Consider the following 19,685-nt stretch of genomic DNA (forward strand, 5'->3'; position numbering starts at 1 on the left):
ATAGTAGCAACATTCCAGAATCTTGTTAATGGGACTTGATATACCGCCTTCCTGAGGTTTTTGCAACTACATTCAAAGCGGTTTACATATATTCAGGTACTTATTTGTACCTGGGGCAATGGAGGGTTAAGTGACTTGCCCAGAGTCACAAGGAGGTGCAGTGCGAATCGAACTCAGTTCTCCAGGATCCAAGTCCACCGCACTAACCACTAGGCTACTCCTCCCAGTTAACCTGATTCATTCTTAGCCATACTGTTTATTTATTGTTTAGGATTTATTTACCGCCTTTTGAAGGAATTTCACTCAAGGCAGTGTACAGTAAGAATAAATCAAACGTGCGCAATAGATAATTGCAGCAGTAAAAATATTCAAATAACACAAAGTAAGGCATAGCACACTACTTACAATGTCAACACAATACGTAATAGAACGTTTTAATTGACAGTGTAGGGTATAAGCAAAGATGGAACATATAGATAGACTAGTAAAAAAGGCCCGTTTCTGACACAAATGAAACGGGCGCTAGCAAGGTTTTCCTTGGAGTGTGTATGTTTGGGAGAGTGTATGTGAGAGTGACTGTTTGAGAGTCAGAGTGAAAGTGTGAGTGTGTGAGAGAGAGAGTGAGTCTGGGTGTGAGTGTGTTTGTGAGAGAGTGTGTGTGTGAGAATGAGAGTGTGTGCAAGTGTGTATGTGAGACACAGTGTGAGAGAGAGTGTGTGTGTGTGGGCGAGAGAGAGAGTGTGTGTGAGACACAGATTCTCTGTGAGAGTGAGTGTATGAGACCAAGCGAGTGTGTGAGTGACTGTGTGGCACATAGAGAGTGAATGTGATACAGTGTGGGACAGAGTGTGTGAGAGTGAGAGTCAGAAAGACATTGTATATGAGAGAGAGAATGTGAGCCGTGCCCTCCCAATCCATGGCCATCTGTCCCCTGCCCCCTCCATTCATCCTTTTCCAGCAATTCCCCTATCTCCCTGAGCCCTGCCCTCCCAATCCATGGCCATCCATGTTTCTCTGTCACCTGCCCCTCCATTCATCCCTATCCAGCATTTCCCCTCTCTGCCTGAGGCCTGCCCTGCAATCCATATCCATCCATGCCCATCTGTCCCCTCCATTCATCCCTATCCAGCAATTCCCCTCTCCCTGAGTCCTGCCCTTCCAATCCATGTCCATCCATGCTCCTCTGTCACCTGGCCCCTCCATTTTTCCCTATCCAGCATTTCCCCTCTCTGCCTGAGGCCTGCCCTGCAATCCATATCCATCCATGCCCATCTGTCCCCTCCATTCATCCCTATCCAGCAATTCCCCTCTCCCTGAGTCCTGCCCTTCCAATCCATGCCCATCCATGCTCATCTGTCACCTGGCCCCTCCATTTTTCCCTATCCAGCATTTCCCCTCTCTGCCTGAGGCCTAACCTGCAATCCATATCCATCCATGCCCATCTGTCCCCTCCATTCATCCCTATCCAGCAATTCCCCTCTCCCTGAGTCCTGCCCTTCCAATCCATGCCCATCCATGCTCATCTGTCACCTAGCCCCTCCATTTTTCCCTATCCAGCAATTCCCCTCTCTCCCTGAGCCCTGCCCTCCCAATCCATGCCCATCCATGCTCCTCTGTCCCCTGCCCCCTCCATTCATCCCTTTCCAGCAATTCCCCACTCTCCCTGAGCCCTGCCCTCCCAATCCATGCTCCTCTGTCCCCTGCCCCCTCCATTCTTCCTTTTCCTGTAATTCCCCTCTCTTCCTTCCATGACCCCCCCTCGCATCCATGCTCCTCTCTGTCCCATGTCCCAGCCTGGCCCGCCCTCTTCTTCCCCCCCCCTCTTCGCATCCATGCTGTCGTTTTTTCCCCTGCCCTCCTGCTCCCAGTGTTCAACTTTGCTGCCCACCCTCTTCTCTCCCCCCAACATCCCTTTTCTTTTGTTTTTTTTTTTAAATTTACCTCCGTGGTGGCGGTTCCGGCAGCGCAGCGTCAGGGAAGGAGGCGGCGTTTCCGACGTCTAGCCTTCCCTTCGCTGTGTTCCGCCTTCTTCTGACGTCATCATTGACGTCAGAAGAAGGCGGAACACAGCGAAGGGAAGGCTAGAGTCGTCGGGAGCGCCCCCTCCTTCCCTGACGCTGCGATGCCGGAACCGCCACCACAGAGGTAAATCTAATATACTAAAACGCACCGTGCGTGGGTGCGATCAGTTTGTTTCTTTTTCTGCCCTCGCGATCCGTGTGTTTTCCCCGCCCTCGACGTCATGACGTTTGACGCGAGGGCGGGGCAGAGACGGCTGGGTGGCTTCACACCACGAACGCCACGAACCCTTCAGGGAGTGTTTTAGTGACTTCAGAACGTTGTCCTCATTAGAACGTTCACGGTGCGTTTTATTATATTACATAAGAGAGTAAGAGGAGTTAGAAAGTAAGGTGACTAATTTAAAGAAAGTTGCACATGAGGTCAGAGAGATGGTTAAATATGATCTCAGCTAGGGTAGGAGTGGATAAACATGTCCCGCTGCAGTATGTGCAGCCCATGTCACTCCTTGTGTGTGTGAGTGAGACTAACAAGTTAGTTACTTCTTCCATTAAAGGCCTGGTTGATTATACCGCTGATTATATGTTATGGTTAATGGTACAAAACTATGACATGATGTCCAGCAGTAAAAAGCGCTGCCATTTTGCGAGGTCCTTTTACTAAATTACGCTAAGAAGGAAATGAACTAACTGGCGCTCAAAGTTGAGGATGGATCCCCAGTTGGCGCCAGTTTTTTTTTTAATTAGTCAGTATTTATTGAACATTTGGAATACCATTAATCATAACATCTAATCAGCAGTACAGTAACTATCTACAGCATTTTGAATGTACTTTTATATTAAACTGTAAAACAAACAGCAAATATCAAGCAGCCTAACACAAGGAAATATACAAAGATAAAACACACAAGAATAAAATACGAAAATTCTAAAAAGCGAAACCTAACTCCCATCCCCCTCCCCTCCCTCCCTCCCTGCATTCTCCTAATGAGGACTGCTTTATATATATATACTAGTTAAAAAAGGCCCGTTTCTGGAGCCAATGAAACGGGCGCTAGCAAGGCTTTCCTGTGGCCCCCCCGCCCCCCCACCCGTCGTCGATGTTGGTGAATTGGTCCGCCTCCGCCCTCAACGTCATAACGTTTGATGCGAGGGCGGTGAATCGCTCCGCCTCTGCCCTCAACGTCATAACGTTTGACGCGAGGGCGGGGCCCAGAGACTTTGTTTTTGGAGCCGTCGTCGATGTTGGTGAATTGGTCCGCCTCCGCCCGCAACGTCATAACGTTTGACGCGAGGGCGGGGCCCAGAGACTGTGTTTTTCAAGGCTTCAGAGCTTCGAACATACGAACCTTGGCTTCAGTGACGTCAGAAGCCAATAGAACGTTGAGGGTGAGTTTTATAGGGAGCAGATGGGCGTGGCTGAGTACTGAGGGTGAGTAGTCCCAATAGTAGCCTAGCCTACCAGGAGGAAAGGAGTTCAGGGCTTCACTGCCACAGATGGAGTGAGCTTCAGAACTCTGAGGGGGGATTTTATTTATATAAGATATGTAGGTAAATAATAATCCATCCAGCTCCCCCGTGGCAATTCTACTACCAAATCATCAACAGGTCAAAGAGCCATGGTGCAACACCCACCTACCAAACCACTGGATGCTAATTTTGTTCATAATTATCTTTCTGGCCTTGCAGGGTTGCTGTGATCTTATCGTATCTGCAAAAGTCTTCACAAACTATTTTCCAGAATAGAAATGGAGGGCTCTGTGTCTCCTTCCAAACATGAACTAATACTCATCTTTCATGCTAGAAGTAGAGTCATAATGGCCAAAATTCTCTATATGGCACTGGAAAATTAGCGTCAATAACATTTCACACTAAACATATTCTATAAACGGCGCTCACAGTTGGATGCCATTTATACAACAGCATTTGGTGCTGGGTCTGTGCCCAATTTTAGAGGCGAGGATTTGCACCAAGTAAAACCTGGTGCAAATTTTCACGTCTAAATTACACACGGATCTCCTCTATTCTATTAAACGGTGTGTAAATTTCAAGAGCTCCCCCGATCCACCCATGCCCCTGCCATGGCCACTCCCCTTTTTAGATCCACACATAAAATTTACATGCAGATCCTAAAAATGTGCATTTAAATTTTAAATTAATCCTGAGATTGTTGATGACGTCTTATTCATCCACAGATTAAAAAATCATAACAGTGCTTCATAGGGCATATTTCTCCCCTCTAGGGCATACAGAACTGGTTGTATTTTGTAACCCCTGGACGTTTTAACAGGGTGGATTAGGATTCCTTGGGGTAGTAGAAATCAGCTATTGTTGGGACTGGAAGGGTAGAGGGTGGTGGTGAGGAGGGTTATTATAGCTGCTCGCTGTTATTATTGTTTTCTATTTGTAATTTATACACAATCGTCGCACAGCATATTGTTCCTTTTTTTACTTTAATAATAAGATTTAAATATAAAATCATAATTGTTTGAGGCTTCTGCAGATGAGGACAGAGCCCATGGGGACGGAGACAGGGCCTGCGGGGACAGGGTGGGGACGGAGACAGGGCCTGCGGGGACGGGGACAAAGTTTGTCCCCGTGTCATTCTCTAGTTACTACATACTGTTTTACCATGTGCTGTCTCTGTTGCAGTTAACACAGGCGCACTTATCACCTTCTAAATAAAGGCACTGAACTGGATTCTGTCCTCATTGATGACATGGCAAAATTGGCTGAGTATAAGTACATAAGTATTGCCATACTGGGACAGACCAAAGGACCGTCAAGCCCAGCATCCTGTTCCAACAGTGGCCAATCCAGGTCATAAATACCTGGCAAGATCCCAAAAAGTACTAAACATTTTATACTATCCCAGAAATAGTGGATTTTCCCCAAGTCCAATTTAATAATGGTCTATGGGCTTTTCCTTTAGGAAGCCGTCCAAGCCTTTTTAAAACTCTGCTAAGCTAACCGCCTTTGCCATCGCTGGTGCCTAGTGGAGGAGTGGCCTAGTGGTCAGAGCACTGGTCTTGAAATCCAGAGGTGGCTGGTTCAAATCCCACTGCTGCTCCTTGTGATCTTGGGCAAGTCAATTAACCCTCCATTGCCTCAGGTACAGACTTAGATTGTGAGCCCTCCTGGGACAGAGAAATATCCAGAGTACTTGAATGTAACTCACCTTGAGCTACTACTGAAAAAGTTATTAGCAAAATCTAAATTAATAATTAAAGTGAGTATTACCAAGACAACTTGCAGTGTGTTCCAGCTTCACAATACCAGTGCAAAAAAGGAATTCACAATCTATCTTAATGGACAGAAGAAGCTCCTTCATAGTCTATCTGGGTGTTACCATGGACCAAATATTGATGTATAGTGAACACCTTTTAAAGGCTGCAGGTAAATTGAAACACTGTAATAATTTATTATCCAACCTAGCTGGCTCCTCTTGTCAGTGCAGTCTCTTTAGGTAAATCTGCCCTGGCTCTGTTACTGTGCCGAGTACTGTATGCCAGTCTGGGTATCATTTTTGCATACCTCAATGCGACATCACTGGTACTCTTTGCCCAACCCCATTATGATGGCTTCCTGTTCTATCCAACACTGAACTTCCTGTGCTGTGTCGAAGGGTTGCAACAGCAAGGCTTATTCAGAAGATATATGATCATCTTGACAGGGCTTTGTTCCATGACTTCTCATAGATATCATGTTACCTCACAACATCTACCATGGAGAAACATGGAATGCTTTGATATTGCAGCTAAGGGAGAGAGGAATGGAAGTTGGTACCTCTAGACAAGTTAACCCTTGCGGAAGGCCCTACTATTTGACAACCAGGATTTAGTCTCCCCCATTGACAACAGTCCCTCCTAGACTGCCTCCGCCAGGACAGGGACATTGCAGAGACGGAAGAATGGTGAATAGTGACCTGTGCGATTGCGGAGAAAGACAGACATCTCATGTTGTTGACTCCAGTCAGCTGACCCAGCTGGACGGTGGTTTGGCAGTTCTTCATAGAGCCGATGAGCACTGTTTGCACATGATGATAGCAATAATAATAATTATTATTATAATGTCAGGAAGAGCATTTGTGCTCTGAAGGCACTTATTGCAATTGTAAACAACTTGATGCTGGAAATGCCAACAATGCACTTACTGTGTGTTAATTTTTGCATCTAACTTGTAGTAAAGGGTAAACTTTTACAGCACTTTAATAAAAAGGGCCTTTAAGATTTTTTGGTATATTTCACAAGATAGTTATTTATCAAAATACACGCTCTGGTTCAGTGTACATGCTATTTAAAAAAAAAAAAAAAAAAAAAAAAACACAACAAAACCCAACAACAACAGATCTTCAATGAAGCAAGACAACAGACCGACATAGGAAATGACAAGTCCAAGTTGGCTTGGGAACTTCGTCTACAGATGGCTTGAACACATGGAGTCCCATTACGACATGCTGGAGGGTTCTGTGTAAAATGGCATGGTGTCATTTTAACCCTTCCCTTTCACAATCCACTACAGATTAGAAGGTATACCAAGGCTAATAAACCACAAACTCACAGGTTGGGGTGGTGGATACCTGGAGTGCCCTCCGGGTGGGAAGAAAAACAGTGATAGAATTCAAAGATATATGGGACAAACACAGATACTCTCTACCTAGAAGATGGAAACAAAAGCCTCACTGAAATGACATTCACACTTTACATGGGACGTGGAGGGGTGTAACCAGCACGGAGTGACCACCTTGTTGGGTAGACTGAATGGACCATACAAGCATTACTATGTTAAAAATATATTCAAAGCCCACCTCTTCAATGTCGCCTTCGGCACCTAACCACTACACCTCTGCTAAGGAAATCTAGACTGCCCCAACTTGACATTTCGTCCTTTACATTGTAAACTCCTTTGAGCAGGGACCGTCCTTCTTTGTCAATTTGTACAGCGCTGCGTAACCCTAGAAGCGCTCTAGAAATGTTAAGTAGTAGTAGTAGTAGTGACAATACATGAGTCTTATTAATTCCAGAACAGCAAAAAATATTCTGTTGTGGGTGAGGGGAAGTAACCAAACTCTTATTTGTGCAGGACAAATTACATTGAGAAGGGAAAATCCCCGTTAATTTGTTAGATGGAAAAGAGAACTCCTGGACTCAGACTGGCAGAACCTGTTTGACAGGTTAGATTGAGACAAATTAGTAGGTACTCAGACAGCCCTCCCTTCTTTCAACTCCTTCATGGGGATTATCAGAAGGATTTCTTCTGCAAGACAGGGACACCCTCCGCATCCAATCCTGTCACCTCTCCCCCCCCCCCCCCCCCATGCAGACAGTTCAGGGTAGCAGCCAAATCACTCTTATTCCTACTGCCTCTAAAGCCACAAGCTTTACAATTGAAAAATTCGTCTGTTAAAGAGATTTCAATTCCACAGCTGAAGCATGCCAGCCAGTGAAGGCTGTAGAGCTAACACTTAAAAATCCTTTTCGATTCTTCCACTAGGGGGCTTCCTGTTTCCTCAAAGAAAGCAGTTTATTTTTGTAACTACCCAGTTACTACTACAATTAACTTCTGCAACTATGATGTAGACTATAAATCTAACTTAGCAAGAACTATCCAAGGTTTTACAAAGACAGATAGTAGATGACGGCAGAAAAAGACCTGCACGGTCCATCCAGTCTGCCCAACAAGATAAACTCATATGTGCTACTTTTTGTGTATACCCTACTTTGATTTGTACCTGTCATCTTCAGGGCTCAGACCGTATAAGTCTGCCCAGCACTATCCCCGCCTCCCAACCACCAGCCCCGCGTCCCACCACCGTCTCTGGCACAGACCGTATAAGTATGCCCAGCACTATCCCCGCCTCCCAACCACCAGCCCCGCCTCCCACCACCGGCTCTGCCACCCAATCTTGGCTAAGCTCCTGAGATAGTAACATAGTAGATGAATAAGCTGGTGTGCTTGCCATGTTAGTCCACTTGGATAGGCAGCAATGAAGATCCATACAAAGTTGTAGGTACAACCTTCTCACTAGACTAACTTAATACTTCATGCATTCACCTGCTGAAGGGTGCAGAGCTCCTCAGAACTAGTCACAAATACTGAATTAGTCTAGGGGTTCTCAGCGCAGTCCTCGGGACACAACTACCCAGTCAGGTTTTCAGGATATGCAGAATGAATATGCATGAGATAGATTTGCATGCTCTACCTCTATGGTATGCAGAATTATCTCATGCATATTCATTGTGGTTATCCTGAAAGCCTGACTGGCTAGGTGTATCCTGAGGACTGGGTTGAGAAGCCCTGAATTAGTCCAATTACAAAGAATGGCCCACAATTTATTTCTTGACCTTCGTTTCTACAAAGAGAGATGGAATTCCATTTTCACAGCATTTGAATAAGACCAAGGTTGGCTTAATAGGCAGAAAAAACAAAGTAGACCCGGAGTCTGGGAAATTCTTTATTGGAATAGACCTGACGTGGTCACGTATCGCCAAATAAGCTGCATCGGGGGTTAATAAACCACTAATTAAAATACGCATAGAGATAAACAAAAAATACACAATACCAAAAAGAGGCTCTTGATCTCCACAGCAACCAACAAGCAGAAAAAAAACAAAGTAGACCTGGAGACTGGGAAGTTCTTTATTGGAATAGACCCAACGAGGCCATGTTTCGCCAAATAGGCTGCATCAGGGGTAACAGACCAGGCACCAACTAAAGCAGCAAAGAGCAGTTAAAGCAAAACTACAAGAACTGACAATCAAACAAACTCGTCGGGGTGTAATCTTAAATTACCCACAGAGCAAGTGAGCAATATTCAGATAGGTTATTTTACTGGGGTACATGGCTTTCAGAAACTGCTCTCATTGGGTGACAATTTCACCAAAGGCTTTTCATGTATACATGGGAAAGGGAATTGATGTACCATCTTTCTGTGGTTACAATAGAGAGGTGTGGTAGCCGTGTTAGTCCACTTTTAAAGGTAATCAATAGAAATCAAACAAAATAAAACACGGAAAAGAAAATAAGATGATACCTTTTTTTATTGGACATAACTTAATACATTTCTTGATTAGCTTTTGAAGGTTGCCCTTCTTCGTCAGATCGGAAATAAGCAAATGTGTTAGATGACGGTATACATAAGTAAAACATCCAAGCATTTCATTGACAGTCTAACAGGGTGGGGATGGGTAGGAGGTATGCATGGGAACATCAAAGCATTTCAGCGTTAGTCTAACAGGATGGGGGTGGATAGGTGAGAGGAGGGTGATAAACATTACAATATGGTTTATAATGGGCTAGAAAACCCAGATCTTTGTTAAGTCCTGTCTGTTGGGTGTCAAAATATTCAATCATTCTGACTTCAAAGGTCTTACGTTCCTGTATTGTTTTAAAGTTACAATCAAAGTGGTTTATATCATAGGAGCCAACTTTTCAAAATTATTCGGGGGGTGCTAAGCCCAATGGAAATAACCCCTCCTTGGACACATACAAGGCATTTTCTCAATACTGGGGGTGCTCAAGCACCCACAGCACCCACAGAGTCGGCTCCTATGGTTTATATACTATATACAGGTACTTATTTTGTACCTGGGGTAGTTGAGGGTTAAGTGACTTGCCCAGAGTTACCAGGAGCTGCAGGGGAAATCAAACCCACTGCACCAGGACCAAAGCCTGCAGCAGTAACCACTAGGCTACTCCTCCACTCCAATATGCTGAAAGACACACTAAATGCCTCTTAGAAAATTACTCCCGCTATATAAAAGAAAGCACTTATTTTTATGTGACTGAAGTGTAGGCGTTTTCAGGGGTGGAGTTGCGATGCACATGTATTGTATATAAAACATGCTTGCTCTTGACATGCTTACATTACATTCGCATCTGTGGGTTTCTTTTACCTTCTATATCTGCAGGTATTTGTGATGGTAGACGCTTCTGTGTCTTTATAAAAATAGGCGTCTTTTTAGGTAACCTCTTATAAAAATTACCCCCATTCCCCCAGATTCTATGCATGGTGACCATGCTGCTATGTGCATGCAAATTAATTGATTAATGAGCTCTTAACTGTCAATAATTGGGTGCCAACAATCAGTTATTGATGCTAATTGACACTAGTTAAACTTTGCATGAGCATGGCTATGCACGATTCTATAAGGCAGGGCGCCTAACTCCCATAGCGCGTATCCCAAAAGGGGGCATGGCCACGGTCATGTTGGGAATGTTCTAAAATGTTACACCAGGGTTATAGAATGCGATCTCAACGCGATCTCAACTTGGGCGCTACCATTTACATCAGGTTTCAGCAGATGTACGTCTGGTGCCTAAAGTTAGCCCTTCATAGAATCATGCTTAGTACCGAATTTTGAGCACCATTTATAGGATTCCCCTCTGTTATTCACATATATACAACACAATATTTAATATTAAAATTTAAAATACAATGTCCAATTATGTATTTTTAGAGGGGTAGTGTGGGGATGATCATGATTATTGAGTTTACTTCACATATATTGGGGCTAGGGGCTTGGGGGACTGAAGGTTTGCTTAGGCAGGGGCAGTTGACCATCTTTATCATTGGAGGGGCCAAACAAACCATTCTCCAGCCCCACACCCCAAGCGTTCTAATTGCTGATGCTGTGTAGGGCAAAAAATTGGTGGGGAATGACCCCTGTGGCCCACCCCATTGTGCAGCCTATGCCCATAAGGCATCCACTATCCTTGTCCCTGGATGATCTGCTCATAAGCCAAGTTCCATAAGAAGAGTCGTTTTTATATAAAGTTTTTAAAAAACATACTTAAAACGTTAAAAAATTGACAACTAAGGTTTAATCCCAAAAAATGCAGGGTCATGCACTTGGGTCGCAAGAATCTGAGGGAATGGTACAGTATAGGGGGGTGAAGTGCACAGTGTACGAAGGAAGAGCGGGACTTGGGGGTGATTGTGTCTGATGACCTGAAAGCTTCCAAACAGGTAGAAAAAGCGACAGCCAAAGCCAGAAGGATGCTTGGGTGCATAAAGAGAGGCATGACCAGCAGGAAAAAGGAGGTGATAGTGCCATTGTATAAGTCTCTGGTGAGGCCCCATTTGGAGTACTGCATGCAGTTCTGGAGACCGCACCTACGGAAAGATATAAACAGGATGGAGTCGGTCCAGAGGGCGGCTACGAAATTGGTAAGTGGTCTTGAATGCAAAAATTATAGGGGCAGGCTTATGAACCTCAACATGTATACGCTGGAAGAGAGGAGGGAGAGAGGAGACATGATAGAAACGTTTAAATATCTCAAGGGCATTTATGTACAGGAAGAGAGCCTTTTTCAAATGAAGGAGAGCTCTGGAATGAGGGAGCATATGACAAAGTTAAGAGGGAATAGGCTTAGGGTAACCTAAGGAAGTATTATTTCACAGAAAGGGTGGTGGAGGCGTGGAATGGCCTCCCGGTGGAGGTGGTGGAGTCGAGGACTGTTCCAGAGTCTAAAAAGGCATGGGATAAGCATGTGGGATCACTTAGGAACAGGAAGAATTAGGGGTTACAGAGGATGGGCAGACTGGATGGGTCATATGGCCTTTTCCTGCCGTCATGTTTCTACTACAAAATTGGAAGGTGGAAGGTTTTTTTCAGCCAGTGATGGAAGTTTAAACAGGTGGAATATATGATCTTCCTGTGATAGAAGGGGAAAGGGAAGGGAAATGGGACTTGATATACCACCTTTCTGTGGTTTTTGCAACTACATTCAAAGTGGTTTACATATTATATACAGGTACTTGTTTGTACCTGAGGCAATGGAGGGTTAATTGACTTGCCCAGAGTCATAAGGAGCTGCAGTGGGAATTGAACCCAGTTCCCCAGGATCAAAGTCCGCTGCACTAACCACTAGGTTACTCCTCCACTGAGGTATTTGCTTCCTACCAGAATAGAAGTCTTGAGAACTATTGGAATACTGAACATGTATTAAGTGAAGTTTTTTATTATTATTTGTTTTTATTAAATATAACCATCAGTGCAGTTCTCCTCTGCTCTGCTAAAGGTATCCAAAACCGGCTGTGGTCTAGGGGTGGCAGTACAGTCCCAAAGTCAGGAGAGTAAGTGTATCACTTCCTCTCTAAACCAATGGCAAGTCCCCCCCCCCCCCCCCCCCCCCCCCCCCCCCCGTCTCATTTCACCTAGAGCAGGATAAGAAAATAATCAGAGCTTTAATAAAAGCTGTTTCTACTATCCTCCGGTTTCAGAAGCTGTCATATTCCCTGTGTGTTGTGTAAAAACAGAATTATCATTCCACCCGAAAGCTGGCTGCAGTTATAATTTTGAAAGGGGGCTGTTAAGTCCTTTGAGCCTCAGCTTGGATGAAAGCGTTTTGTAAAAATCACATTTCTATTCTTGTGAGTGACAGAAATAATGCTGAAATCGCATCCGTCTGTCAGGTCACTGACCTGCAGTCTTTGCCAACTGTGCCAAATTGCTTCCTTATCTGCCACCGCAGTCGGAGTGGAGGGTTGAAATCCTGCCCCCCACCCAGCCCTCTTTTTTTTTTTTTTAAATCATCGTTGCAGGGAATAGACTTATGGCTCGGCATTTTACGTTCATCATTTACAAATTACAAGGCGTGATCTGACCCTGGGTCACAAAGAAATTCCTATTAGATCTTGCAGTGACCTGCAGATGCTGTATTGGAAGAGAAGAGATACATGTGTGTAAACACAATAGGGTCCTTTTACAAAGGCACGCTGAAAAATGGCCTGCGGTAGCGTAGGCGTGGGTTTTGGGCGCGCGCAGAATCATTTTTCAGCGCACCTGTAAAAAAGGCCCCCATTTTTTTGCCGAAAATAGACGTGCAGCAAAATCAAAATGGCCATGCGTCCATTTTGGCTCTGAGACCTTACCGCCAGCCATAGACCTAGCGGTAAAGAATTTGGGTGGTAATGACCTACACACGTCAGATGCCACTTGGCGAGCGTGCCAGAAAAGAAAAAATATTTTGCAGACGTACGTGGTGGACGCGCGCCAAAAATGAAATTACCGCTACAGCCACAGGGTAACTCCATTTTGGTCCTCGTTGGATGCGCGTAGACGCTTATGCGGCTTAGTAAAAGGACCCTAATATTTCTTAGATTAGCCATAGAACTTCACAGTCGTCAGCCGCAGGGCTGCATTGCAACCACTGCAAAACTCCCCAGACACCCAAACCCAAACAGGTTAGTAACAGCTTTGCAGGTCAATTTATGCCCACTAGTTGCTAATCAGGATCGATCTCTCTCTCTCTCTCTCTCTCTCTCTCTCTTTTTAACTTCTATTCAAATTCAGCATAGGATGGCGATCTTCTCAAATAACAGCACTACATACATAGGATGACTGAAGATAATTCCGCAGCAATCTGAATTAAACTGGCTGGAATGGAATCCGTATTAAGACAATATGTATTTGACATACAGAAGAAGCCAGTATTTTCAAAGCACTTAGACTTACACAGTTTCATAGGTTACTCACCTAACTTTGTAAGGCTAAGTGCTTTGAAAATGAGCCCCAATGTGTTTAAAGGGCACAGGAATATATGATAACTAAATGGGTAAAGGGGGAAAACGGGAGGGGGGAACGGGAGTGGAGGAGTAGCCCGATGGCCAATGCAGCTGGTCTTGATCCTGGCAACCTGGGCTCAGTTCCCACCGCAGCTCCCTGTGACCTTGGTCAAGTCACCTAGCCCTCCGTTGCCCCAGATACAAAAAAAATCTTAGGGGCCCTTTTACTAAGCCGAGTAAGCATGTACGCACACCCAATGCACGCCAAAACAGAGTTACCGCCCGGCTACCGCGTGACTCTTGCGGTAATTTCATTTTTGGCACGTCAGAAAAAAGAATTTTTATTTTCAGACACACGTATCGGACGCGCGCCAAGTGGCATTTGACGTGCGTAGGTTATTACCACCCGGTTACCGCATGAGACTTTACCGCTAGGTCAGCGGCTGGCGGTAAGGTCTCAGACCCAAAATGGACGCGCTGCAATTTTCATTTTGCAGCATGTCCATTTTCAGCGAAAAATAATTCTGCGCTTTCCCAAAACGCGCACCTACACTAGCGCAGGCCATTTTTCAGCGCACCTTAGTAAAAGGACACCTTAGATTGTGAGGTACCCATATATAGTGTGCACAAGGGGTGCCCAGTTATGTGAGAGGAACGGCACTACCTACAGTTATTAAGAGACTGCCCCACCTCCTCCTTTAAACACATTAGTACTGATCTTAAATAATAGTATAGGCAAATTTAGGGGGGCTGGAGAGTTGACACCCTCCAGCCTGAACAAAGCTCCACCAGGCGTTAGGTAACGGTGTTATTCACATGACATGAAAATAATAAAAATGCCCCTAAATGCAACAGAAAGGGATTGGCCAGACCCTCATTGGGAACTTCTACAGAAAACACGTGTCGTGTCGCATAGCATCTGCTACAAAGCGACAATCTCTTCAGTCCAGTAGGTGGCGCTGTTCTTTTTTTTTTTTTTTTTGGCAAATTAACCAGTTTCATAAACATGCAATCCAACACCACCTTAAAGCCGCATGACATAACAGCAGCTTGCAAGCTCCCATTAGAATCTCAATTTGGGGAAATTGATTCTACCTCTCAGTAATTGCGATGCCAATTACTCCAACAGGGCAGCAATCAAGCATCACATCAAAACATGAGTTCAATCTTTTCTTTTCCTGCCTCGGAAACACATATTCAAAAGAAAAAGAAAAAAAAAAACCCTCTCTCTACCTTTCTAAAAGAACACTTTTCATTTGTGTTAAATAATAAGATGCTTTTTTTTAAGGTGAGTTTTTTTCCCGTTAGGCATGAAGTCAAGAAAGCCCGTTCACGATCTGGACTGCAGAAAACACCATGACAAATGTAACGGCGCTCACAGGGAATCGTATCACCCCTATCTCGGTATTATTTTAAAATAATTTGAGCGGAGAATGTAGGGGAGGACCCTCGAGGTTCTCAATCATAAAAAAAAAAGCTTTGCAAAATAGGTGGAGGAACTCCGCGTTTGCAAATGCAAGAAAGCTATGATTTAAAAACAAACAAACAAACAAACAAACAAACAAACAAACCAGTTTTAACAATTCTGTGCTTATTGCACGCATATGGCATCTTGGCTTCCGCACGTGTCAAATTCATTTAAAGGACGTTCATTCCAGTATTGCACGTTTATTACCTTTCGGGCGTGCGGCGGGCTATAATTTGTCTCTTTTACGTTTCTGAACAGCTGCGATTCCGCGAGCTAGGTTTTTTATTTTTAGGTTGTTACGTGCCTACAAAGACTACATCTTAAGATCACAAACTCGTCAAATAAGAAAAACATTAAAATACTCTAGTAATTGTAAAATCACAACTAATTCCTAAAAAAAATAATAATAATAATTACGGCAAAATGCCACAAGGAAAAACTCTTTTATTAAATTAAGAAAAAAAAAGCAAACTTGTAACTCAAATGGTAACTAAATAGCGCACATTCCCTCATAGATTAAAACAAAAATGAAAAAGATAAATTGGAGGGACGCACAGAATAGCCAAATAGGTGAAAGAGAGAAACACCGATCATTAAAAAAAAAAAAAAGTTGAATTCCCGCAGACTGCACGAAAAACCCCCCAGAAAATCGAGGGCTAACCGCAAGGAGAGAAGAAGGCGGAGACAGAGAAACCTGGAAATGCAAATCCACATTAGTTAAAAAAAAAAAAAGAACCCGGAGGGGGGAAAAACCTGCTGTCAATGCATTTAGCAAAAATCCCAACTGTTAATTGGTTCTTATACAAAAAAAGCAAGCGAGGGATTAGCTGCCTGCTGAGGTCGTGCTGAGCTCTTGTGCCCACGCTGGGCTGCGCGGCCAGCAACAAGGCGCCCACCGCCCCTCCAGGTGGTGGCATGAGCAAGGCAAAGCCCCCCCACCCCACCCTTGCTTACCTTAGTGGCTGCATGAGCGCCTCCAGCCGGCCGGGGGCCTGACCTCAGGGGATGGAGGGGGAGGAAAAGGGGAGCAGCTTAGGGCACCGTCCTAACAGAAAGGGCATCCAGCACCCCTCCCCATGGAAATCCAGAAAGCTCGGATGCCTTCACGAGCGGGCACAGTCTGCCATCCGTTTGCCCCGCATGCCCGCCGGAGACTGGCTGCAGCAGCCCAAGGAAGGTGTGAAATGAAAGTGGGGGGTTTTTTTTTCCAGGCGGATCCGTCAAGTCTGCGAGAGATAGATAGCTACAGTAGCCCGACAAGCAAATCTCCCCCCTCCCCTCTGCTGGTGTGAAAAGATTAGTTAGCATGCAAAAAAAAGGGAGGGAGAGGCCAGTGCAGCAGCAGCTGAGTACAGCCGGTGAGGGAGAGAGAGAGAGAGAGGCTAGCACACCTCTGGTAGAGTAATTCACATGCATAATGGGGACCCGGAGCAGAAAAAGCATCCCTCAGCTCCATGAACAACCCACCCCCCCCCCCCCCTCCACCTTGGACAGAGAGCAGAGGAACACGGATCTGTCCCCCCCCCCCCCCCCCCCCTTTTGCAGAAAGACAATCTGCAGTCTGGAAATAAAAGAAAGCGGGTAAACCCCCCTGGCAAATTAATTATTGGTTACCGCGCATTTTAATCAGAATTAAAGCACGCATGGGTTAATCCGGATTGGTGCTGTCACAACGTCACATCTAGGGAATATCTTTACTGGAGTGGCTTTAATCCACTGTGCCACAGATTGATCCGGATTTGTCTATAACGCCCTGTATTTGGTGGCAGCAAAAATATATATAGGAAAGGGGGTAAAATTAAAAACAAAATGATTAGTATTACTTGAGTTCCTACCTACGGGCGTTTTCCCATTCAATTTAGGGCCCATTGATATTGCTATAACAGCCAATTTGAGGAGGGATATAAGAAGCCCAAGACAGGTGAGACTGTAGTATAAAGTGACGGTATGATAGCTTTCTTAAGTACCATTAATTCATAGCCATCAAAATCTTCCTGGACATCTAGCTGTCTTATTGTTAGAAATAAATCTTCAGGGCATGTTTTCAAGATCCAAGATTTCAGAAGTCCAGTGTTTGCATAAATTATATATTTAGGATAAGGAGGTTTGCACAAAGTATCCATGTTAAAGAACACCATGCAGAATACCAAGGGAGACACTTTAACAATTGTATGTAATCCATGTTAAATATGTGTTACCTGACTGTTCGTTATATCACCCATGTTTTATATGTATTACCAATTGTATCTGTATTCTGAAGTGGCATAAGTCATGATGGAAAATTGTAAGGCACATTGAGCCTGCAAATAGGTGGGCAAATGTGGGACACAAATGCAACAAATAAATAAAATAAATAGATAGATAATGGCAAGTGGAGTGTCCGTTCTAACACAGCCGAACTGCAAAACGTCCAGTTGCATCTGTAAGTGAATTTATGCTTTATTTGGCCAAATCTATAGCTAAGTTCTTCAATCTTCTAGACAGTTCAAGCACACCCCAGGTACCAGGGCCGATCTTAGCAACTGCAGGGCCCTGCAGACCAGTTCAGTGGACCCCCTACCTGCGCCCCCCCCCCCCCCCCCCGCCTCCAGAAGTCGTAATTTATCAGTTTAAAAGGAGGTGTAGAGCTCTCGGAACCCCCACCTCACCCCATACCTTGATGTGCATCCGCTATGTTTCAGTAGAGAGCGACATAAATTTTCATATCCCGTCAGCTGCCGAGCCCAGAAAGCCACATCGCTGCTGCGTCCTGCCCTTGTGGAAGCAGGAAGTGGCATCAAAAGGGGGCGGGACGCAGCAGCAAGGAGACTCTGGGCTCGGCAGCTGACAGGATATGAAACTAGCTGCTGCTGTTCGCTACTGAAATGTGGACGCACATTAAGGTACAGAGCAGGGAGGTGCTCCGAAACAGGAAGACAGACGTGCCAGAGAGGCAGGGGCCCCTAGGAGCACGAGACCCTGTGCGGCCGCCCCTGTTGCCCCTGCCTAACACCGGCCCTGCCAGGTACATTCAGGTATTTACTACTACTACTACTACTACTTAGCATTTCTATAGCGCTGCCAGGGTTACGCAGCGCTGTACAAGTTTAAACATGGGGAAGGACAGTCCCTGCTCAAGAGAGCTTACAATCTAAAGGTAACAAACTATGTAGTCAGTGTAGGTATCATGAATGGGGAAGGTGGTTAGGCGCCAAAGGCAAGGGAGAAGAGATGGGCTTTGAGTAAGGACTTGAAAATGGGCAGGGAGGGCGCATGGCGTATGGGCTCGGGAAAGTCTGTTCCAGGCATAAGGTGAAGCGAGGCAGAAGGGGCAGAGTCTGGAGTTAGCGGTGGTGGAGAAGGGTACAGATAGGAGTGATTTGTCCTGAGAGCGGAGGTTACGGGTGGGAACATAGGGGGAGAGGAGGGTAGAGAGGTAATGGGGGGCTGCAGATTGAGTGCATTTGAAGGTCAATAGGAGAAGCATGAACTGTATACGGTAGCGGATCGGGAGCCAGTGAAGCGACTTGAGGAGAGGGGTGATATGAGAGTATCGGTTCACGCGGTAGATAAGACGTGCGGCGGAATTTTGGACGGATTGAAGGGGGGATAGGTGGCTAAGCGGGAGACCAGCGAGGAGAAGGTTGCAATAGTCAAGATGAGAGGTAACGAGCGAGTGGACGAGGGTTCGGGTGGTCTGTTCAGAGAGGAATGGGCGAATTTTGCTGATATTATAGAGGAAGAAGCAACAGGTCTTAGCTGTCTGCTGGATATGGGCAGAGAAGGAGAGGGAGGAGTCGAAGATGACACCTGCATAGACTTGAAGATTCCAGATGTACATAAACCGAGGAATCGGTGCTCCTGTGAGAATTTTTTGTTCTCCACGATTGAAAAATGGACTTGGGGTTTGTGCATCTAACCACAAAATCACTTTCGGACTAATCCTTGAAATATTGTCCCATGTTTTCTTTCCAAAGGGATACATTAGTTTTCAAAGCTTCAAAGTTTTAGCAGGAGTCAGACAGAGATATAAGTAATCCAGTGGCGTTCCTAGGGGGGCTGACACTCGGGGCGGATCGCCGATGCGCCCCGCCCCCCCGAGTGCAGCATCCCCCCCCCGGTGCAGCGCCCCCCCCCCCGACGAAAGGACACCCCCACCCTGGCAAAGGAACCCCCCCCGGGGTGCACACCGCTGGGGGGGTGCCGCGCGCCGGTCAGCTTCGTTCGTTTTCATGCTCCCCTAGTGGGGGATGGGACGACTTTCCTATGAAGAGAGGCTGAGAAGGCTAGGGCTTTTCAGCTTGGAGAAGAGACGGCTGAGGGGAGATATGATAGAAGTGTATAAAATAATGAGTGGAATGGATCGGGTGGATGTGAAGCGACTGTTCACGCTATCCAAAAATACTAGGACTAGAGGGCATGAGTTGAAGCTACAGTGTGGTAAATTTAAAACGAATTGGAGAAAATTTTTCTTCACCCAACGTGTAATTAGACTCTGGAATTCATTGCCGGAGAACGTGGTACGGGCGGTTAGCTTGACGGAGTTTAAAAAGGGGTTAGATAGATTCCTAAAGGACAAGTCCATAGACCGCTATTAAATGGACTGGAAAAATTCCTCATTTTTAGGTATAACTTGTCTGGAATGTTTTTACGTTTGGGGAGCGTGCCAGGTGCCCTTGACCTGGATTGGCCACTGTCGGTGACAGGATGC

General features: G+C 45.4%; 1 protein-coding gene across 1 annotated transcript in view; it reads right to left on the minus strand.

The window, feature by feature from the left end:
- Positions 1-16,056, minus strand: part of RGMA (repulsive guidance molecule BMP co-receptor a) — a 106,912-nt gene extending 90,856 nt beyond the window's left edge. Inside the window, exon 1 of the mRNA XM_030189720.1 lies at positions 15,950-16,056. Coding sequence (XP_030045580.1) covers positions 15,950-15,963 — 14 coding nt within the window. The 5' untranslated portion in view covers positions 15,964-16,056. The remainder of the gene's footprint in view (positions 1-15,949) is intronic.
- Positions 16,057-19,685: the final 3,629 nt, after the last annotated feature.

The sequence above is a fragment of the Microcaecilia unicolor genome, chromosome 1 (genome assembly GCF_901765095.1).
Source record: "Microcaecilia unicolor chromosome 1, aMicUni1.1, whole genome shotgun sequence".
Lineage (NCBI taxonomy): Eukaryota > Metazoa > Chordata > Amphibia > Gymnophiona > Siphonopidae > Microcaecilia > Microcaecilia unicolor.